This window comes from Lepus europaeus, chromosome 21 (assembly GCF_033115175.1).
Source record: "Lepus europaeus isolate LE1 chromosome 21, mLepTim1.pri, whole genome shotgun sequence".
Taxonomy (NCBI): domain Eukaryota; kingdom Metazoa; phylum Chordata; class Mammalia; order Lagomorpha; family Leporidae; genus Lepus; species Lepus europaeus.
The window spans coordinates 53,131,475-53,153,539 of record NC_084847.1 but is presented as its reverse complement, the minus strand read 5'-3'; the positions used below and the strand labels follow the sequence as shown (position 1 = coordinate 53,153,539).

The 22,065-nt window shown below is 60.8% G+C and overlaps 3 protein-coding genes across 3 annotated transcripts; 1 reads left to right on the top strand and 2 right to left on the bottom strand.

The window, feature by feature from the left end:
* Nucleotides 1–572: 572 nt before the first annotated feature.
* On the top strand, nucleotides 573–2,086 carry LOC133750594 (2-acylglycerol O-acyltransferase 2-B-like). Its single transcript, XM_062180175.1, has 5 exons — nucleotides 573–783; nucleotides 897–1,100; nucleotides 1,231–1,405; nucleotides 1,486–1,670; nucleotides 1,847–2,086. The coding sequence occupies exons 1-5, from the start codon at nucleotides 612–614 to the stop codon at nucleotides 1,999–2,001; spliced, it is 891 nt and encodes a 296-aa protein (XP_062036159.1). The 5' UTR covers nucleotides 573–611; the 3' UTR covers nucleotides 2,002–2,086.
* Nucleotides 2,087–3,702: 1,616 nt separating this feature from the next.
* LOC133750542 (2-acylglycerol O-acyltransferase 3-like) lies at nucleotides 3,703–9,176 on the bottom strand. The gene is made up of 9 exons (XM_062180116.1): nucleotides 9,071–9,176; nucleotides 8,761–8,868; nucleotides 8,610–8,680; nucleotides 8,172–8,376; nucleotides 7,768–7,942; nucleotides 7,009–7,211; nucleotides 6,777–6,922; nucleotides 3,836–3,929; nucleotides 3,703–3,788 (listed from the first exon to the last, which is right to left on the bottom strand). Exons 1-9 carry the CDS (start codon nucleotides 9,174–9,176, stop codon nucleotides 3,703–3,705), a joined length of 1,194 nt encoding a protein of 397 aa, XP_062036100.1.
* Nucleotides 9,177–18,143: 8,967 nt separating this feature from the next.
* On the bottom strand, nucleotides 18,144–20,570 carry LOC133750541 (2-acylglycerol O-acyltransferase 3-like). Its single transcript, XM_062180115.1, has 7 exons — nucleotides 20,462–20,570; nucleotides 20,137–20,244; nucleotides 19,987–20,057; nucleotides 19,546–19,750; nucleotides 19,134–19,308; nucleotides 18,385–18,587; nucleotides 18,144–18,298 (listed from the first exon to the last, which is right to left on the bottom strand). Exons 1-7 carry the CDS (start codon nucleotides 20,568–20,570, stop codon nucleotides 18,144–18,146), a joined length of 1,026 nt encoding a protein of 341 aa, XP_062036099.1.
* Nucleotides 20,571–22,065: the final 1,495 nt, after the last annotated feature.

Sequence of the window (22,065 nt, the reverse complement as noted above, 5' to 3'; positions counted from 1 at the left end):
GGGGGACCCAGATCCCTGCCAGCCCAGCTCCCTGCTGAGCCAAAGCCCAGCCCCCCACAAAGTTCAAATCCCCCCTCCCCCTCTCCCAGCACTTGGCCCCACCCCTGGTATATCCGAGGGGTCCTATTGGTCACAGCTCCATGAGCTCAGGTGGCCATCACCCTTCCTTGCTGGGGCTCACAGAGGGGGTGGAGATGACCTGGGTCTAGGTCCAGGGGTCAGGGGCAGTGGGTGGGGCCACAAGGGGAAGGTGCTCAGGAGCAGTGGGTGCCCCTGTGTGAGGCCCCCACAAGATGGCGGCCTCCTGCAGCCCCCTCCGCAGGGGTCTCCAAATGCTCGCTGTCTCCCAGTGGGTCTTCTCCTTCTTAGGGCTTGGTGAGTCCCCAGAGCCCGGGGATGCAGGTTCCCCTGCCCGGGGCCCTGTGCCTCTGCCTCCCCTTTCCCTCAGGGAGCCAGCCCAGGGACCCCGGGCCCTTGAAGCAGTCTGGGGAGCCCGTGGTGGGGGGATGGGAATGGGGAGGGGACTTTGGCCCTGGAACCAGGGCAGGGGCAGAGGGGACACCAGGCTGCAGCTCCTGGGTTCTGAGTGCGCCCCCTCCTCCAGCCCAGGTATGCCTGGTGGCTTTGATCTTTGTGCTCCTGAGCCGGGCCTGGACCCTTGGGGTCCTCTATCTGGTCTGGCTGTACTGGGACAGAGACACACCCAGGGCTGGAGGCCGCCGCTCTGCCTGGGTCCGGGACTGGGCCATCTGGAGACACTTCCGGGACTAGTTCCCCATCTCGGTGAGGGCTAGGAGGACGCTGTGCTGGGGGTGGGGGGCTCAGAGGAGACTGGGGAGCCCCCTGCTCCATGCACCGTCTCAGGGACGGGTGGGGCTGCCCCTTCTGCTCCCCAGCTGGTGAGGACGGCCCCGTTGGACCCTCCCAAAACTACCTCTTTGGCTTCCACCCCCACGGAGTCCTGGCGGTGGGGGCCTTCAGCAACTTCTGCACGGAGGCCACGGGCTTCTCCCGCCTCTTCCCTGGCCTCCGGCCGCACCTGCTCATGCTGCCCTGCTGGTTCCACCTGCCGCTGTTCCGGGACTACATCATGTCCAGTGGTGAGGGCCTGCCCCCCTCCCACGTGTATGGGGGCGGGGCTGGAACTCCTGGCCCCAGCGCCCCCTTCCGCGCCCTCCCCCCTCCCCAGTATCCCCGCATGAGGTGCCCCAGCGTCTGCCGTCTGCCCAGGTCTGGTCTCCTCTACCAAGGCCAGTGCTGCCTATCTGCTGTCCAGGCCAGAGGGCGGCCAGGTGGCTGTCCTGGTCGTGGGCGGCGCTCTGGAGGCGCTGGAAGCAAAACCCGGAGGCCTGAGCCTGCGGATCCGCAAGCAGAAGGGATTCATTAAGCTGGCGCTGGAGCAGGGGTGAGGCGCGGGGCGGTGCGGTGCGCCCAGCAAGGCGCCCACGTCGCGGCCCAGGCTCACCAGCGCCCCTGCTCCCCCAGGGGCTCCCTAGTCCCTGTCTTTTCGTTCGGGGAGAACGAGCTCTTCCGGCAGTGCCCGAACCCGCGGGGCTCCCGGCTGCGCCGCGCGCAGGAAGCGCTGCAGCCGCTGCTGAGCGTGGCCCTGCCGCTGTTCCACGGCCGCCTGGGGCTCCTGCTGCCCTTCCGCGCGCCCGTCCACACCGTCGGTGAGCCCCGGCCTCGCCCCTGCGGTCGCGCGCCGTGCCCGATCCCCTGGCTCAGGGCCCGCGGGCTGGAGCGCCGCCTGGTTCCCCAGCGCGTGCGTGGGCAAGTGCCCCAGCCCCCACCCAGTGGCCGCCGCTCCTGCGACCCGGGGATGCCAGCAAGCGCGTTCCATCCGCAGTGGGGGCGGCGATCCCAGTGCAGCGATGCCCGCGGCCAAGCCGAGCGCAGGTGGACGCGCTGCACGCGCTCTACGTGGAGCGGCTCACGCAGCTGTTTGAGGAGCACAAGGCGCGCTATGGTGTCCCCGCGGACAGGCACCTCGTCCTCACCTAGCGGGACCTCCCGCCATCAGGCCCCTCCCCTCCCCTGGGCGAGTGCGGGTGGGGGAGTGGAATTAAAGGTGGGAGAGACCCGTGTCTTCTCCATGTCTGTGTGTTCAGTCGGGGGCTGCTGGGGCACAGGGTCTGGGGAACGGGGTCTCCAGGGCGGCTTGCCTTTCCCGACACCCACAAAGAGGTCAGCACTCAAGGTCCTGCTCACCCAGCCTCAGCTGGGCTCCTGGCCCCTGGCACCCAGTGTGCTGGTGGGCAGCTGCTTGGCCACGCCCACTGTGAGTTGCTCAGCCTCCCAGGCACCGCCCTTCCCCCCACCCCCTGCCCCCCGCCCAGCGCTCTCAGGGGCCAGCCTAGACCTATGACCCAGGGCGTTTAGAGGTCAGTCTCAGAGGGAGCCTGGACACTCTGGGCTCCAGATTCAGGCATCTCTCCAGCCACATCCCAGACCCTGGGCCAGGGGGACACCTGTGACCTCACGTGGAGCCCTGCAGGCAGAGGGGAGCTGCAGGGATGGACGTCTCCCCAGCCCCTGTGCCCCCCACCCCTGCCCTGTGAGGACCCTGCAGAAGCAGTGGCTGGAAGCACTGGGCGCCTCCTACGGGGTGCGGACATTTGTCCTCTAAGGTGAGAAGAGTGGGGAGGCGGGTGCCTGGGGAGAAGGGACTGGGAGGAGGCTGTGCTGCCGTTCCCAAGGCCTGGGCAAAGGCAGAGGAACAAGCCAGAAGCAGGCCCCTGCCAGGTGATCCGTGCAGGTGGGGGGGCAGGAGCTGGGCTGAAGAACTGGGCTTCCCAGGGGAACCCATTTTTCTTTCTCACCTTTCCCGGTTTGCTGCTCCTTCCTTCTTCTCCTCGTCACACCGCTCTGGTCTCTTCTGTTCCCTACTTGATATCCATCTACCCAGACCGGGACACACCCAGCCAAGGTGAGCTCTGGGCAGGGCTCCAGGTGGGGAGAGATGGGGAGGGTGCCTCTGGGACTCTGCCATCCAGATCTCTCTGCAAACAGGGCCAAGCGGTGGGGGTGGAAAGGAACTGGGTGATCTGGAAACACCAAGGGATTATCTTCTTATCAAGGTGATGGGTCAGCCTCCCCAGAGATGCCTCCTCCCCCTTCCCCACCCCACTCCCCCGCACTCCTCACCCTTCCCTGTCCTGCAGCCTGAGCACAAGGAGAGCTGCGGGGTCCCTGCCTCCACCCGCCTCACCTTCCTCTAGGCCTGGCTCGGCCTCCCTGCTCAGCCCCTGAGCCCTGTGCACTGGGCCCCCAGCTCCCGCCTTGACCTCCCCTCCAATAAAGGCTGGTTCTGGAGGGAGCGCAGCCAGGCACAGCCACCCCGTCCTGTCTGCTGCAGAGGGCCGCCTGGGGTGGGGTCTCAGCACCCTGCGTTCTCCTGCCAGGAGAGCTGACTGTGCCCCAGGACCTGGGAGACGTCTCCCCCTCCCGGCCCTGCTCCCTGTGTGAAGCAAGGCTGCCGCTTAGCTCAGAGCTGGCAGGGTCAGGACAGGGTTGGGAGGAGACCCCGGGGGAGGGGCGGAGAGGGGGCAGCTGGGGCAGAGCTGAGCTGGGTCAGAGGCCAGCAGGTGCAGGGATGGGAGGACCCAGGGCAGGAGCAGAGAGTGCTGAGCACAGAGCTGCTCCTGGCCTCCCCAGCCTTTAGTGTCCTTGGAGCTGGGAGAGCAGCCGAAGCCAGGCTGTGTGTCACCAGCGCTCAGAGCCAGTGCCCGCCAGCAGGAGGCTCAGCCCCACAGGCCGAGGTGAAGATGCAACGGATGAAGACCTGAAGGCTTAGGACAGAGAAGGGCTCAGGGTGAGGGCCCGGGGAGGCTCCCACCCATCTTCTCGTCGTCGTTGTCCCCGTCATCACAGCCAGGGCTCGGGGAGACGAGGGCTGAGGCCAAGGTCCCAGTCTGCATCAGCTTTGGTCTCTGTAAGCAAACAGCGGGGCAGGCCGTTTGTGAAGAGGGGGTCATTCAGCTCGGTGTTGGAGGTTCATGGGCACAGTGCCCGTATCAGCTCCAGATCTGGAGTGTGGTGGATGGTGGTTATGTCAGAAACCAGGATTAGAGAGACACAGAGGCTGGGCCCCACAATCCCATTCCGAAGCTCCCCCAAGGGCCCCAGCACCCCCACCAGGCCCCATCTCTTTAAGGTTCCCCGCAGCTCCCAATACTGCCTCTCTGGAGACCGAGTTCCTGACACGTGCACATAGGGGGACGTTTCCATAACTTCCCCACTCGCCGAGGGTACTGGGCATGCTGGGTTGTGGTGGGGTGAGGCTTGGGACCCCCCCAACAAGAACAGCCCCAGGGACAGGTGGGGCTGCGCCCTCTACTGCCCAGCTGGTGGAACTGGCTGAGCTGGATCCTCCTGGGCCACCTCCTGCCCTTGCTTCCTCCCCCGTGGAGTGGGGGACCCTCTGCTTCGAGGCCTCGGGCTTCTCGTGTCTCCCCCCCCCTCCCCGCAGGCCTGCGCTGCACCTGCTCAGGCTGCCCTGCTGGCTCCACCTCCCTGTGTTCTGGGACCACATCTAGGGGGAGGGCCTTGTCTGCCTCCCATGTGTGGGGTGGGGAGCAGCTCCTGCCCCAGCCACTACCTTCCGAGTGTGGTCTGCTCTCTTCTCTCCAAGAACAGGTGTAAGGTCCCCCAACCTGTGCTGTCCCTCCAGGTTTGGGCTCTTCTGATAAGGCTCACAGGTGACCGGGGGGGGGGGCACCAGGGCTCACCTCGGGTACAAGCGAGCCCGACGGGGCCAGAGCTCTGTGGTGTCCCTGCTGCCCCAGGGCCTCCCTGGTGCCATCTCCTACATCTGTGGGAAAAAGGAGCTCTCCCAGCTGCTTGTGCCCTGCACCCTAAGTGTGCCTTGGGAAACTCCGCAGCCCTGCACTCCATCTCCTGGCATCTGGCTGTGGTTATGGACGGGGGATCCCGGCGACCGCTGCCCACCGCAGAGGGGGCCCCAGTCCTGGTGCAGCGATGCCCGCAGCCCAGCCGGCCTCAGGTGGATGTGCTGCACACATTCTACCTGGAGCAGCTCACACAGCTGCACAAGGGGTGCAGGGGCGCCATGGCGCCCACACAGACGGGCATCTGGTCCTCCCCTGGGCAAGGCGCTCACATTGGCCCCAAACCAGCACCTTCGGTAGGGGAGTGGAATTCAAGGTGGGAAGGCACCTGCGGCATCTGTGTGTCTGCCTGCACGGTGGGTGGTCCAAGATGCAGTGGAAAGATCTGGAGAGGCTCCCCAAGGAGCCCCGAAATTCCCAGAGACTCCCCTAAGAGGCCAGCGTGGGGTCCCGCCTGTGTGGTCTCAGTCGGGCTGCCTGCCTGGGTCTCTGCCCTGCACGGTGCCAGTTTCCCAGGATCCCAGCCCTTCTGAGCAGAGCAGGTTCAGTCTGAAAACAGCAGGGCTCTTGGTTCCAGAAACCAAGTTCTGGTTCTCTGTCTGTCCTGTGTCCAAGGCCAGCCCTTGGACTTGATCTTGACCTGTACACAGGGCTGACGCCTGCCTTGCCACCAGGCTGCAGCTGTACACACTGAGTGAGAACATGAATATGCAAAGCCCATTACACAGCCGTTGGTCAAGACAGCTGAGGCTTCCTTCCAGAATGTTCTGTGCAGACAGGGTCCTGAGTGTTCACAGGCACTGGGGAATTGGCCTCAGGAGACGGGAGGGACGCGTTGGCTCCCAAGGTGCTTGCTGAGGTAGGCGGTCCAGGTACCTGACCCCTCTCCCCGACTCGCTCTCTCTCGCCCCTCCCAGGGCCCCCTGGTGCCTGTGTACTCCTTTGGGGAGAACGATTCCTTCAAAAGCAAGACTTTCGCCAAAGGCTCCTGGCAGTACCTGTGCCAGGTCAGCTACAAGAAGGTCACTGGCTTGCCTTTGTGCTTCTGCTGGGGCCGTGGTCTCCTCTCGCCCAACTCCTGGGGTCTGCTGCCCCTGCCCATGCCCATCACCACCGTGGCACAGCGGGTTAAAGCCCTGGCCTGAATTGCTGGCATCCCGTATGGATGCTGGTTCTAGTCCCGGCTGCTCCTCTTCCTATCCAGCTCTCTGCTATGGCCTGGGAGAGCAGTAGAAGACGGCCCAAATCCTTGAATCCCTGCACCCAAATGGGAGTTCCGGGAGAAGCTCCAGTCTCCTGGCTCCTGGCTTTGGATCAGTATAGCTCTGACCAGCAGATGGAAGACCTCTCTCTTTGTCTCTAACTCAGTCTTTCAAATAAATAAAATATATTAAAAAAAAAAACCTAATTTCCAAAAAAAAAAAAAAAAAAAAAAAGAACCACACAGCCAGTACATAGTGGAGGACGCCCAGTGCTTCCAGCCACTGCATGGGGCTGAAGGGCATAGGGGCTGAGGAGTCGGACAACCCCATAGTCACCCTCTGCCTGCAGCACTTCAGGTGGGGTCACAGGTGTCCCTTTGCCAGGGGACCAGTGTGAGGCTCGGGAGAAGCCTGTATCTGGAGCCCCGGAAGCGTCCAGGCTTTTCTCAGAATAACCTTTGACCACCGGTCAGTGTGGGCAGGCTCCTGGGAAGCGCTGGGAGAGGGTGCCGGTGTGCAAGGGAGAGGGCTTACCTGGGCACCCTGAACAACTGATGCAGGGCACAGAGAAGCAGGCGGCCCTGGCCGGGAGCCCAGCTGATACCCAGACCCTGTGTGTTGACCTCTTTGTGGCCGTCTGAGAATTTCAAGGCTCCACGGGGAGCCTGCACGCACCACACACACAGACTCATGCTCTCTCTTCCCACCTTTTAATTTGCACTCTCACCTCCAGTCCCTCTCCACTCCCCACCCCTGTCCGCAGCATGGAAGGTTCACTCCAGGGTGTCCATATAGAGCCTGTGGTAGTGTGGTAGTGGTCAACTTGCTCCTGGCTGGGGCTGCTGCACTGGGGCACGGGGATGGGGCCACCCACTGCAGGGGAGGGAGACACGGGTGAGCCAGAGCTGCTGCTGGCCGTGCCACCCACGGCAGCCTCCTCTCTGCAGATGGACACTCACCCACGGTGGTGATGGGCACAGACAGGGGCAGCAGACCCCAGGACTTGGGCAAGAAGAGACCACAGCCCCAGAAGATGCAGGGAGCTATGCTGGTGACCCTCTTGCAGGTGACCTGGCACAGGTACTGCCAGGAGCCTTTGGGGAAAGCCTTGCATCTGAAGGTGTCGTTCTCCCCAAAGGAGTACACAGGAACCAGGGAGGCCCTGGGAGGGGCGAGGAAGAGAGAGGACACTGCTCAGGGGCCTGGTCTGCCCTGACAATGCCCTTGGGTCTGTGAGTCCCTCCCCTGTCCCTGAGGCCACTTCAAAGGTCTTTGGAGCCACATGACCATGTCTGCACAGGAAGTTCTGGAAGGAAGCCTCAGCTGTCTTGACCAATGGCTGGGTGGTGGGCTTGGCGTATTCATGTTCTCACTCAGTGTTTACAGCGGCAACCTGGTGGTAAGGCAGACGAGAGCCTTGCGACCAGGTCAAGGTCAAGTCCAAGGGTTCCCCTGGACATGGACTGGGGAAGAGAGCCCAGGGCTTCTGAACCCAATGGTCCAGCTTGTTTGAGTCTGACCCAGTATCCCCATAGGGAAGGTATATGGACAGGGGCAGTGTCCAGCACCGAGACAGGGCAGCCATGACTGACAGCTACATCCAAGTGCAGGGGACAGTGCTCAACTCTGGGAACTCACAGCCCCACCAACAGGGACCTGGAGGTGGAGGTGTGGGCTTAGAGAAGTCAGTCCAGAGCTGAGACCTGTTACCCACTCACCCGTGCCTCAGCGCCAGGCGCACAAAGCCTTTGCGATTCAGGAGTTCCAGGCTGTGCCGCCTTCGGGCCATGTACAGGGCCTCCTGGGCACCCCCGATCACGATGACCACTGCCTGGCTCCGCCGGGGCTGACACAGCACAAAGTCCAGGCTGTTAAGGCTCACAGGACACAGTCCTGGGTCATGGGCAGTGGAGAGCAGTCACCACTCCCTTGTGGCTACTGAATCCCTCCCCCTGGTCATTAGCAGGTTATGGAGGAGCCCTAACTCTCCATCCCACATCTCATGCCCATGTAGAGCCTGTCCAACAGTCTGGGCAGGTCCAAGGGTCCACATGGGTGTCTCGGTGGGGGTGGGGCACACTCTAGCCAGGAGCTGCTTCCTCCCATTCACAGTGAGGATCACCATGCATCATGATGTATTCCTGGAACAATGGGAGGTAGAATATACCAGACAGCATGGCTAGCCAGGGCTGCAGCCCCGGGAAGAGCTGGGAGAAGTCATTGCTCTCAGTGAGGAAATTACAGAAGGCTCCGGTGCCCATGATGCCATGGGGGTGGGCCCCCAGCACATAGTTCTGGCTGGGGGGCAGCTCTACTGTCTTCACCAGCTGCAGGAGAGGAGGGAGGCAGAGAGGGGAGACAGCAGCTGCAGGTGCTGCCTCTGCCCCTGCTGACTTCAGAGGTCAAGGCCCTGGGAGGGGACCAGGTGCACCTGTCCACCCTGCCCCTCTGTGAGCCTAGGCAGTGGGTCTCAGGCTGCTGGACAGGGCAGGGGGAGCAGGTGCAGGGGAGTGGGGTGGGGAAGAGGGAAGAGGGTTCTCTGGGGAAGGTAACCCCTCACCTTGATAGGAAAGTAATCCCGTTGGTGTTTCCAGATGGCCCAGGTCCTTGGCCACACAAACTGCCTACCCCCTGCAGGCAGAGATGCGGCTCCCAGAGTTCCCCAGGCACCCTCCCCATCTCCTCCACCTGGAGCCCTGCCCAGAGCTCACCTTGGCTGGGTGTGTCCCTGTCCAGGTAGAGCCACATCATGTAGAGAACAGACAGAGGCCAGAGCCATGTGACAAGGAGGAGGAAGAGAAGAAGGAAGCAAAAAGGGGCTGGGAAGGGTGAGAAAGAACAACGAGGTCACCTGGAACCCCCAGTTCTTCAGCCCGGCTCCTCCGCTCCTCCGCCTGGCTGTGGCATGTCCTGTGTCCTGCGCCTGCCCATCTATGCAGTGTCCTGCCCAGCAGCTCAGCCATGCTGCCTGCATCCCTTCTCCCTGCTGGTTCCCAGCAGTGCTGCCTCCTCTCCCCTCACCTGACATTAAAGTCAGCACATGGCTGAAGGCGCCCAGTGCTTCCAGCCACTGCTTTTGCAAGGTCTTCACAGGGTGGGGGGGCACAGGAGCTGGGGAGACGTCCATCCCAGTAGCTTCCTTCTGCCTACAGGGTCCAGGTGGGGTCACAGGTGTCCCCTCTCCCAGGGTCCAGGGGTTGGCTGGGAAGATGCCTGTGTCTGGAGCCCCAGGAGTGCCCAGTCCCTCTGACACTGACCGTGAATGTCCTGCGTCCCTCAGTCTAGGCTGGCCCTGGGAGGAGCCATGCAGGGGTGGGGGTGTGCAGGGGAGGGGCAGCGCCTGCACCTCAGAGCTCAGGATGCAGGGAGAGGCCAATCACTCCACTTGCAACTTTGTTTTGTTCACGCTGATTGATAATCTTGTGTGTTTCAGAATTCGACTTCTGAGAGTGATGAAATCCCTGAGAGCAACCCAGCCATTGGCAGTGACTGAAACTTCTCCAGCTGATTAGATAAAACAGAAGAGATTTCCGGACCCAAGATGGGCAGGGTCTGCGCCCACGATGAGCAGGAAGTAGACACAGGGACTAAGACGAGTCTGTTCTGCAGCGTCTGCTTAAGATTAAGGGTCCGGAATCTCTGAGTGGGGAGTGAAGCAGGAAAAGTCAAGGAGATCGCTAGTTCATGAGCTGGAGACCACACCTCTCCAGCCCACGTATTCCCATCTGTACCCACCCAGCTGTCAATCAGACTCTTGAACCACTCCCCTCCTCTTTTTTCCTTTTCAAAGATTTATTTATTTATTTGAAAGTCAGAGTTACAGAGTAAGAGAGGAAGAGGCAGAGAGAGAGAGAGAGAGAGAGAGAGAGAGAGAGTCTTCCATCAGCTGGTTTACTCCCTAAATGACCACAACGACTGGAGCCGGGCTGATCCAAAACCAGGAGCCAGGAGGTTTTTCCCGGTCTCCCATGTGGATGCAGGGGCCCAAGGACTTGGGCCATCTTCCACTGCTCTCCCAGGCCACCGCAGACAGCTGGATCAGAAGTGGAGCAGTCAGGACCTGAACTGGCACCCATATGGGATGCTGGCACTGCAGATGGTGGATTTACCCACTATGCCACAGCGCCAGCCTCCATTCCCTTTTTGAAATGAATAAGCCTGGGGAAGAGGAGGGGGCTCTCTCCCCTCCTGGACCAGGGAAAGGCTGGTATGGAGTCCGCATTGCCCCTTCATGGGCCAGTCTCCCTTAATAAAGACTCAGGTTCCCAAGTATCTTCTCAATTTCTAAATAAACCTCATCACGCTGAATGGCGTGTTTGAGCCTGCACTTAGAATTTCTCTCAGCCAAAGGCAAGAAACTGAGATGGGAGTTTGAGCCTAACCCAGCCCACAACAACATGGACACCAGTTTGAGTCCCGGCTGCTCCTCTTCCTGTCCAGCTCCCTGCTGATGTGCAAGGCAAAGCAGTGGAGGTTGGCTAAGTGCTTGGGCCCTGCACCCACGTGGGAGACCCAGAAGGAACCCCTGGATCCTGGCTTCAGATCGGCTTAGCCCTGGCCGAGGCAGCTGTTTGGGGTGAGCACCAGTGGATGGAAGACCTCCCTCTCTGTCTCTCCCTCTCTCTGTAACTCTGTCTCTCAAATAGATAAGTCTTTAAGTGCGGTGGAATGAGAAGGCCATGCCAAGATGACCGCTGGCAAGCGAGGGTCAGTTACTCAGGAATGGCTTCAGAACCCACCTGGCAACAGAGCCTGCCTGGCAACAGGCTGTGATTGGATGACTTCGGATACTGCCTAGCAACAGGCTGTGATTGGTTAGAGCAAAAACTGCCCCTTGACCGGATTGGCTGCCTTGGCTATTTAAGCTGCTGTACCCACTGAAATAAACGAGTCTGCAGGCTGCTCGCCTCTGGCCTGCTTTCACCTGACTCCCGGAGTCTGTGTGGTGACCCCTCACTTCTTGTCCCCATCAAGCTCCTCCTCTCAGAATGAATCCACAGCAACATCTGGGGCGACAATGTGACTGAGAGAGAGACAGCATGTTGGACACGGAGAAGTCCCCTCTTGATTTCGGCAAGTAGGCCCCTCGGTGTTTTGTGTGCTGTTCGGTTCTGTGAGGGTGAGCACAGCACAGAACCCCCTCCTATGCCCCTTTCCTTGTCCTTGTCCTCGGTCTAAGTGACCCCAGGTTAGGCACACAGCGCCCAGAAGCATATGTTGCTTCTTGGCTCCTCCTTTTACTTTCGGTTTGTCTGGTGAATTCACATAAGGGACTGATCATCCCAGAATTCGGAACCAAGTCATCTTCCCTCACTTGAGAGAGTTGACACTCTGGAGACACCGTGTGGGCATACAGTCTTTTTTTTTTTTTTAGACAGGCAGAGTGGATAGTGAGAGAGAGAGAGACAGAGAGAAAGGTCTTCCTTTTTGCCGTTGGTTCACCCTCCAATGGCCGCTGCGGCCAGCTCACCGCGCTGATCCGAAGCCAGGAGCCAGGTGCTTCTCCTGGTCTCCAATGCGGGTGCAGGGCCCAAGGACTTGGGCCATCCTCCACTGCCTTCCCGGGCCATAGCAGAGAGCTGGCCTGGAAGAGGGGTAACCGGGATAGAATCCGGTGCCCCGACCGGGACTAGAACCCGGTGTGCCGGCGCCGCATGGCGGAGGATTAGCCTGTTAAGCCACGGTGCCGGCTGGGCATACAGTCTTGACCTAACAAATCAAGGAAGACCCCCACTAAGCACAGGACATACGTACGATCTGATACACCACTGTCTGTCTAATGTAGGGAACCCCTGCAGAATGCCATCAGCTGCTGAGGTGCTAGGAATTTGCATTGTTATGGCAGCAGTGCTGTGCGTGTCTCCTTTGGCTAGAGTTGGCGTGGTGTGCAGCTCTTAAACACTCAAACATGGGAAAGAGACCCCCCTCTCAGAATCCCACACAGATTACCAAACACAGTGAATCTGTGAGTGATAAGAGCCTGTCACTCTAGCCTCTGCCTCACAGGCAACAGTTGATGACTTAGGGAGTGAGAGCTCCCACAGTGATAATGGCAGTGTAGCAAACAATGTAGCAAACAATGCAGCAAACAACATAGTCAACAAGGTAGCAAACAAGGTAGCAATGCCTAGTCAGCCACCCCCAAATACTCCTGGGATAAACACAGAGGACCTCAAGGCAATAACCCACACGAGGTCATCCCATCCGCACCCAGTGAGGATCCCCACATTTGTGGCAGTCCCCGAGTACCCCAGGCTGTCAGAGCAGCCGCTAGACCCCATCCCACCCGCATGTTTGCCGTTAATGTAGGCGCAGACACAAATTCAGGCCCTGGATTCCAATGCCCGTAAAAAGCATTCTATTAAACTGATTGGGGTGGGGGGTTCCTCTCCGAGAGGGGCCTGGACGGCAGCAGCTGCAGGAAAGTGGGGAGGGGGGGCACGCGGCCTTTGTGAGACTCCGCGGGGCCTCTCAGTCCCATGGGGCTGGGGTCTGTGACAGTGTGGGAGGGGTCAGGGAGAGGCCACAGTGGCCAGGGGGAACAGGAACAGGGGGCTCCTCTCTTCGGGAGGCCGCGTCTGTGATGGTCTGGGTGCTGTTCCAGCGCCCTCTGCCTGCACAGGGCTGCCAGCACTCTCAGCAGGAACCCAGCTCCTTCTGCTTCCTGCAGGCCGACCCCGACCCCCCTCCATCCCTCGACCTCCCAGCCTGTCACAGGGCCTGCCCCTGCCCCCCCCGACCCTTCACAGGGCCTGACCCCGAAAACCCCCTTGCACAGGGCCTGACCCCTACCCCCTGACAACCTCGCACAGAGCCTGACTCCGCCCCCCCCAGCCCCCAACCCCGTACAGGGACTGAGTCCAGCCCCCCTGGCCACTCGCACAGGGCCTGACTCTGACCCCCCCGACTCCAGTCTCCAATCCTGCACAGGGCCTGACCCTGAACACCCTGACACCTCCCCAAAAGGGCCTGACCCCAATCCCCCTTCCCCCACACAGGGCCTCATTCTGACCCCCACCCACTCCTGACCTTGACCCCGCACAGGGCCTGACCCCGCCTCCATCCCCCCTCACAGGGCCTGACCCCGCCGCCCCAGGGCCTTTCGCTTCCTGCTGCCCTCTCTCCCTGTCCCGTGTTCCTATGAGGACACTGATGAAACTCCAGAATGAACACCTTTGTCTGTTCTCCTCCCTGGCTCCTTCCCTGCTGGCTTCCCAAGCCCCAGGCAGCTCCCACGTGGGCCTGGCCTGGGCTCAAGGTCAGCTCCGCGTCCTCAGCGGGGTCGTCCTGGCTTCTCTCTCCCAGCTGGGCCTCTTGGCTTCTGTGGTCCTCTCCTGCCTCCCTGAGCCCTCCCCACCCTACCCCTCACCCAGGGCTCCTTGGGAGGACTCTGAGGGGCTGAGAGTCCCCTCCGAAGGGCGAGGCCACCTGGGCGGGGTCAGGCTCAGAGGGCTCCGGGCAGCTCTGGTGTCTGGGGAAAGTGCCTGGCAGGCAGTGCAGTGGCCAGCGTGATGCTGGCCTTGCTCCTGCCCCAGCAAAGGAGGAAGCACAGAGGCTTTGTCAGGCCCGGACAGCAAGCGCACCAGGCCAAGGGCACTCAGATCCCAGCTGTTGACTTTCTGACCCCCAGCAGAGCAGGATAAGGAGGCTCCCCCAGAGCGAGCCTGCCGGGTGCAGGGCAGAACCCCGGGGCAGCGGCCGGCGTGTGGCCCAGTGCTGAAGATGGCCTCTCCCGGCCCGAGTGCCTGGGTGGACACCAGCTCTGGCTCCTGACCCAGCTCCTTGCCCATGAGGGCGGGACCGGCTGCCCTGACTGTTCCTGTCACTCACAGGGGGTCCTGGATGGAGACAGCGGGTCCTGGTCTCAGCCCTGGCCCCTGAGGCTGCTGTGGGCGCTGCCCCTGCCGCTGTCTGTGTCCCTGGGGATCACAGATGAACTCTGCATACAATTCTACAGCAGCAAACCGAGGACGGAGAGCAGGCAGCAGCAGACGGAGCTGTCACAGGGCCCTGAAGAATCCCCGGAGGGACCAGTGGGACAGAAATCCACAGAGAGGGTGGGGCGGGGAGGGCAGAGAGCACAGAGCTCCGTCAGGACCAGGGCTGCTTTTCCCATTCCCGCCCATCACGGGCCCCATCCGGGTCCCAAGGAGCCCCCAGAGAGGCCCTGGGGGAGTGGAAGGGACGGATGAGGTCGCTTCCTGGGAGATGTCCCACACGCTTCCTGTTGACCCTTGGGCGCAGACACAGAGCCAGGGGAGCAGAGAGGACACTGACCGCAGCCTGTGCCGGGTGTCCCCTTAGATGTCCATGTTGTGGGCCCTCGGTCCCCAGGGCGGCAGGCTGGGGAGCTGTGTGATCTGTAGGTGGGAGGTACTGGGCTCATTTGGGAGGGGCTGTGGGACCCCAGGCTCTCTGTCCCTCTTTGATTCTGGTTCTTTCATTGCTTTTATTCTTTCAGATTTATTTATTTATGTTGAAAGTCAGGGTTACAGAGAGAGAAGGAGAGGAAACCTCCATCCTGCTGATTCACCCCCGAAATGACCACATCAGCCAGGGCTGGGAGCCAAAGCCAACAGCCAGGAATTTTACCTGGGTCTCCCACGTGGGTGCAGAGGCCCAAACCCATGGACCTGGTGTCTCCGTCCAGGACTCCCTGTGCGTGGCAGGAACCCAAGCACAGGAGCCATCCCCCTGCCTCCCAGGATCGTCATTAGCCAGGAGCTGGGTGAGGAGCCAGCACGGGTGCCCCCCAGGATCCTCACCCCAGATCTGGGAAAGTGCAAGACCAAATGCTAGAGCCCGGTTTTCTGCCCATGCACCCGTGGGTTTTCCTGTGAGAGACCCCGGAGTTTTCTAAGCTGAGCGGGATGGGAAAAGCCAGCGGGATCCTGGACCATGCGTGACCTGGACAACACTTGGAGTTCAGACCCCACGGCGTCCCGTGTCTTCCTCCTTTGCTGGGGCGGGCACGAGGCCAGCCTGCCGGGCACTTTCCCCAGACACGGGGCCCGCCTCGAGCTCCCTGAGTGTGCAGTGTGGGCACTGAGCCCGCCCAGGTGGCCTCGGCCTTCGGAGGGGGCTCTCACCTCTCAGAGTCGTCCCCAGCCCTGCTCCCCGCCGCGCGTTCTCCCTGGGTTCCTCCCCTGAGGGGCAGAGGCACCAAGGTCAGGTGAGACCCTGCCAGCAGGTACTGCCCCCCCACGCCGGGGTGCTGAGGGCCTCTCTGCACAGGTGGGGGTGGAGCCAGAGGAGGGGCGGGGCCTCTCTGTGGGCTGGGGGAGGGGGGACGGGCTTCCCTCCCCATCAGGCCTCAACCTCCATTCCAAGCCCAAGGAGCCCTGGGTGAGGGGTAGGGTGGGGAGGGCTCAGCGGGAGGCAGGAGAGGACCACAGAAGCCAAGAAGCCCAGCTGGGACAGAGAAGCCAGGACGACCCCGCTGAGGACGCGGAGCTGACCTTGAGCCCAGGCCAGGCCCACGTGGGAGCTGCCTGGGGCTTGGGAAGCCTGCAGGGCAAGTTGATCCAGAAAGTGGCGAGATCACGTCTGAATGGACAGAGTAGGACACCCGGAGGGAGCGAGCTTCCTGGTTGAAGGATCCGATTGGGGGCAGAGGCCAAGGCAGGAAACACAAGGGTGCTGGAGGTCAAGGTCGGGCCCGGCTTCTGGGAGAGACGCGTCCCTAAGTGTGTGCCCCAATTTGGGCTGCTCAAGACAGGGCAGAGGACTTCCTGGGGGCCAGTGAGAGGAGAGACAGACAGACAGACAGAGATGGACACGGAGGGGGAGGCCCACACACAGGCACCGGCGTTCCCTTAGGAGTGGCCCAGCCTCACACCCACCGCGATAAGGATACTGTGGTTATAGATATTTTGTATTTTTTAAGGAGATTTATCCATTCACTTAAAAGGCAGAGTGACAGAGAGGCAGAGGCAGAGGCAGAGAGAGAGAGAGAGAGAGAGAGAGAGGTCTTCCATCCACTGGTTCACTCCCGCGATGGCCACAACGGCCAGAGCTGTGTCAATCTGAAGCCAGGAGCTTCCTCCAGACCTCCCATGTGGGTGCAGGGGCCCAAGCACTTGGGCCATCCTCCACTGCTTTCCCAGGTGCATTAGCAGGGAGCTGGATGGGAAGTGGAGCAGCCGGGACACAAACGGCACCCATATGGGATGCTGGCATTGCTGCAGCTTAACAACACTGGGCACAGATTTTTCAAGAATCCTTACTTTAGAGAGACATACAGAACTATTTACCGATGGAACGAGAGAAAAATCTGCAACTGACTGTAAGGTGGTTGGGGAGACGGGAGGTAGCTACAAGACAACAAGGACAGCATTGATCGCAGAGGATCATTGCCGACACCTTGGAGGGCGTGCCGGGGCTGCCCTGTTCCGATGCCTCTGTTTCTATAGACATGACTCATTTTAGATGACAAAAAAAAAAAAAAAGATACATTCTGTGCATAACATGGTGTTTTGGAAATACGTGTCCTCTAGTTGTGTGTGAAATATACTCCCAACTAATTTTTTAAGATTATTTACTTATTTGAGAGACACAGAAAGCGAGACACACCTGTCTCCCATCTGCTATTTTCATCCTAAAATGTCCGCATCATCCAGAACCGGCCCAATGCTGGGAATTCAGGCCAGGAACTCCAGGTGGTCGCTAGGAACCCAACTACTTGGGGCCGGTGCTGTGGCGTAGCTGGTAAAGCCGCTGCCTGCAGTGCCAGATCGCACGTGGGAGCTGCTTCGAGTCCTGGCTGCTCCACTTCCAATCCAGCTCTCTGCTGTGGCCTGGGAAAGCAGGAGAAGATGGCCCAAGTCCTTGAGCCCCTGCACCCGCGAGGGAGACCCAGAAGAAGCTCCTGGCTCCTGGCTTCAGATGGGCCCAGTTCTGGCCATTGTGGCCAACTGGGGAGTGAACCAGTGGATGGAAGTCCTCTCTCTCTCTATCTCTTTTCTCTCTCTCTCTCTCTCTGCCTCTCCTTCTCTCTCTGTGTAACTCTGGCTTTCAAATAAATAAATAAATCTTTAAAAAAATAGAAAAAAAGAAGCCAGCTACCTGAGTCACCATGGCTGCCTTCCTGTGGAATCCATCAGACCCCTGGCAAACCACACCGATATTGTCTGAGTAAACCAGCAAGGGGAGAACACTACAGCCGCGGTGGCCTCTGTGTCCTGGAGACGTGAACCTGCTGACTGGGGGATGGGATGTGACAATTCAGCCATGTCACACCGCTCCTCTGTGGCTGGTTGGGGTTGTGTTAGGAGCCTGGGTTTCCTGTATCCGATTGGACACCCTTGGGGACGTGGTCAGCCTCGTGTCACTGTCCCTGTCACCCCGTGAGCAGGACTCATTTCCCCTAAAGACCTGCAGAGCCTGCACACCAATGGCTTGACGTCCACGGTGGATGCATGAGGGGTGGAGGCGTGATGGACACTCATGCTGACAGGTGCAGCCACCTACAGATAAGGAAGCTGTGGCTCCGGGACTCAGCAGGCAGTGGGTGGCAGCCGGGACATCGCTCTTCTGCCAGGCTCTGCAGCTCCCTTTCCCGCGGGGGCTCTGGGGAGGCTCTGGGCTCTCACTGGCCCCGGGCCCGTCACTTAACCCTGTGGTCTTTGGTCTCCGAGAGATAGCAGATCCACATCAGCAGCAGCAGCAGCAGCATCTCTCTCTCTCTCTCTCTCTCTGCCTCACATCTCTCTCTCTCTCGGTCTCTCCCCCCTTTAAATAAAGTAATATTATAAAGAAGCACAATTGCCACACAGAGCCCGGGTCAATCCACATCTCTGGAACCCGACTCTCATAACTGCCAGCTCTGAGCTAAGCGGCAGCCTTGCTTCACACAGGGAGCAGGGCCGGGAGGGGGAGACGTCTCCCAGGTCCTGGGGCACAGTCAGCTCTCCTGGCAGGGGAACGCAGGGTGCTGAGACCCCACCCCAGGCGCCCCTCTGCAGCAGACAGGACGGGGTGGCTGTGCCTGGCCGCGCTCCCTCCAGAACCAGCCTTTATTGGAGGGGAGGTCAAGGCGGGAGCTGGGGGCCCAGTGCACGGGGCTCCGGGGCTGAGCAGGGAGGCCGAGCCAGGCCTAGAAGAAGGTGAGGTGGGTGGAGGCAGGGACCCCGCAGCTCTCCTTGTGCTCCTCAAACAGCCGCTCCAGGGCGTCCATGTAGAGCCTGTGGTAGTGGTCAACTTGCTCCTGGCTGGGGCTGCTGCACTGGGGCACGGGGATGGGGCCGCCCACTGCAGGGGAGGGAGACACGGGTGAGCCAGAGCTGCTGCTGGCCGTGCCGCCCACGGCAGCCTCCTCCCTGCAGGAGGGCACTCACCCACGGTGGTGATGGGCACGGGCAGGGGCAGCAGACCCCAGGAGTTGGGTGAGAAGAGACCACGGCCCCAGAAGATGTAGAAAGGCAAACCAACGATCTCATGGTAGAGGGACTGGCACAGGTGCTGCCAGGAGCCTTCGATAAAAGCCTTAGTTTTAAAGATGTCATTCTCCCCAAAGGAGTACACAGGCACCAGGGAGGCCCTGGGAGGGGCAAGGAAGAGAGAAGACTCTGGTCAGTTTGCAGTCTGACACCCCCAAAGGGTACCTTTGGGACTGGTTGTCTCTCCTGTTGCCTCATGATGCCACTTCCCAAGGCCTTGAAACACATGACCATGCATGCACAGAAAGTTCTGGAAGGAAGCCTCAGCTGTCCTGACCAATGGCTGTGTGTTGGGCTTGGCATATTCATGTTCTCATTCAGTGTTTACAGCTGCAGCCTGGTGGCAAGGCAGGCGAGAGCCGTGTGTACAGGTCAAGGTCAAGTCCAAGGCTTTGTCTCAGAGATAAGGTTACAAGGAGAACCCAGGGTGTCTGGAACCTAGAGCCCTGCTGTTTTCAGTCTGATCCTGCCCTGTTCAGACGGTTAGGAGCCTGGGACAGGGCACAGCACAGAGAGGGCACGCAGGCTGAAAGGAACCTCTAGGTGCAAGATGCAAAACCCTGGGGACCCACAGCCTCACCTGCAGGGGCTGGGACGCCTGGGCAGGGCGAGACCAGCCTGGCCTTGGCACCTGCACGCCCACTTACCCATGCCTCAGTGCCAGGCGCACGAAGCCTTTGCGATCATGGAGCTTGACTAAGTGCCGTCCTGGGGCCGTGGAGAAGAGTTCCTTGCCTCCTCCAATCATGATGACCATTGCCTGGCCCCGCTGGGGCTGAGAGAGGACAAAGTCCAGGCTCTGGCGGCTCACGGGACGCAGTCCTGGGTCATGAGCAGTAGGGAGCAGTCACCAGTCCCTCTGCGGCTCCCAATTCCCTCAGCCCACCCTTTAACTGGGAAGAGGGAGCCCCACATCTTGTGCTTTCTGAGCCCTGGATCCCCAACTAAGCCCCTGCTCAGCATGGTGGTGCTGAGGGCAAGTCTGGTCCTGATGGGGGCAGGAGCTCCTGGGGGAGATGAGGGCCAGGGGCTGCTTCCTCCCCTTCAGGTGAGGCTCACCAGCAGCCATGATGTAGTCCCGGAAGATTGGGATGTAGAAGACCCTGGTCAGTGTGGCTAGCCAGGGCTGCAGCCCCGGGAAGAGCCGGGAGAAGTCATTGCACTCAGTGGTAAAATTACAGAACGTTCCGGTGCACATGACCCCGTGGGGGTGGGCCCCCAGCATGTAGTTCTGGCTGGGGGGCAGCTCTGCTGTCTTCACCAGCTGCAGGAGAGGAGGGAGGCAAAGAGGGGGAGACAGCAGCTGCAGGTGCTGCCTCTGCCCCTGCTGACTTCAGAGGTCAAGGCCCTGGGAGGGGATCAGGTGCACCTGTCCACCTTGCCCCTCTGTGAGCCTAGGCAGTGGGTCTCAGGCTGCTGGACAGGGAAAGGGGGGCAGGTGCAGGGGAGTGGGGTGGGGAAGGGGGAGGAGGCATCTCTGGGGAGGTGGTGACCCCTCACCTTGATAGGAAAGTAATCCCTTTGGTGTTTCCAGATGGCCCAGCTCCTTAGCCACTTCCACCGCCTTCCCCCTGCAGGCAGAGATGCGGCTGGCAGAGTCCCGGAGGCACCCCCCCATCTCCTCCACCTGGAGCCCTGCCCAGAGCTCACCTTGGCTGGGTGTGTGCCTGTCCAGGTAGATCCACAGCATGTAGAGAACAGACAGAGGCCAGAGCCGTGTGAAGAGGAGGAAGAGGAGAAGAACAATGGAGAAAGGGACTGTGCAAAGGTGAGAAAGAAAAATGAATTCCCCTGGGAAGTCCAGTTCTTAGCCAGCTCCAGCCCTCCTCCATCTCTATGAACACTGGGCTAGGGCATCTGCCCTGGTTCTGCCCCGCCCCTTGACCCAAGTGTCCCGGACAGCTGCCCAGCTGTTTCCAGCCAGTCCCTCTCCACCAAGCAGCCCCAGTCACCTCTGCCTCCCCCTTGTTCTCACCTAGGACCACGAAAGCAAGCACATAGTGCATGGCGCCCAGTACTTCCAGCCACTGTTTCTTCAGCGTCTTCACAGGGCGAGGGGGCATGGAGGATGTGGCGTCGGCCATCCCGGTGCCTCCCTCTGCCTGCAGGGCTCCAGGTGGGGTCACAGGCATCCCCTCTCCCAGGGTCCAGGCTTTGGCTGGTGAAATGCCTGTGTCTGGAGCCCCAGGAGTGTCCAGTCCCTCTGAGAATGCTCCTTAAATGTCTGGGCTGAGCCTGGGAGGGGCTGGAAGGGGGAGGAGGGTGTGCAGGGGGAGGGGCAGCACCTGGATGCAGGGAGTGGACAGAACCTGGCTCAGCCCCATTTACTCCCTGACCGTGCCAGGTACCAGGAGCCCGACTGAGACTGCACAGAGCGGGACCCCACTCTGGCCTCTTTGGGGGTCTCTGGGAATTTCGGGGCTCCCTGGGAAGCCTCTCCATTTCTTTCCACTGCATCTTGGACCACCGACTGTGCAGGCAGACACACAGATGCTGCAGGTGCCTTCCCATCTTGAATTCCACTCCCCTACCGAAGGCGCTGATTTGGGGCCAATGTCAGCGCCTTGCCCAGGGGAGGACCAGATGCCCGTCTGTGTGGACGCCGTGGCGCACCTGCTCCCCTTGTGCAGCTGTGTGAACCGCTCCAGGTAGAGTGTGTGCAGCGCATCCTCCTGAGGCCGGCTGGGCCATGGGCATCGCTGCACCGGGTCTGGGGCCCCCTCTGCGGGTGGACAGTGGTCACTGGGATCCCCCTGGCCTGCCTGTTTCACAGGAGCCACAGCCATGGAGTTCAGGACTGGAGCAGTTTCCCAAGAAACATCCTAGGGGTTCTCGCAGGGCAGGGACAATGCTTTCTCCAGAGGCGCGGTCCAGAATTGGGAGGCCGGGTCACAAAAGGGACCCCAGGGGCTGTCGCGGGGCTGATACAGGAACCTAGGACTGCCCACTCACTTGAGCCTCAGCACCCGGCGCATGAAAAGTTTGCAATTCAGGAGATCCAGGCTGTGCCGCCGTGGGGCCTTGTATGGAGCCTCTTGGGCACCCTGATCATGATGACCACTGCCTGGCCCCACTGGGGCTGAGACAGCACAGAGCCTAAGAGGATGCAATCCTGGGTCGTGAGCAGTGGAGAGCAGTCACCGCTCCCTCTGTGGCTCCCGATTCCCTCACTCCCACATCTTGTTTCTTCCAAACCCTGCATTCCCCGATCTGTGCCCCTGCAGAGCGTGGTCAGTGCTCAGGTTGGGTCCCGTCATCTGGGTGGTGGCCCTTGTAGTGGTGGGGAATGGTCAGGCCAGGGGCTGCTTCCTCTCATTCACTTTGAGGCTCACCTGTGAATGTGATGTAATCTTAGAGCACAGGATGGTAGAAGAGGCCGGCCAGTGTGGCTAGCCAGGGCTGCAGCCCCGGGAAGAGCCGCGAGAAGTCATTGCACTCGGTGGTGAAGTTACAGAAGGCTCCGGTGCACATGACCCCGTGGGGGTGGGCCCCCAGCACGTAGTTCTGGCTGGGGGGCAGCTCTGCTGTCTTCACCAGCTGCAGGGGAAGAGGGAGGCAAAGAGGGGGAGACAGCAGCTG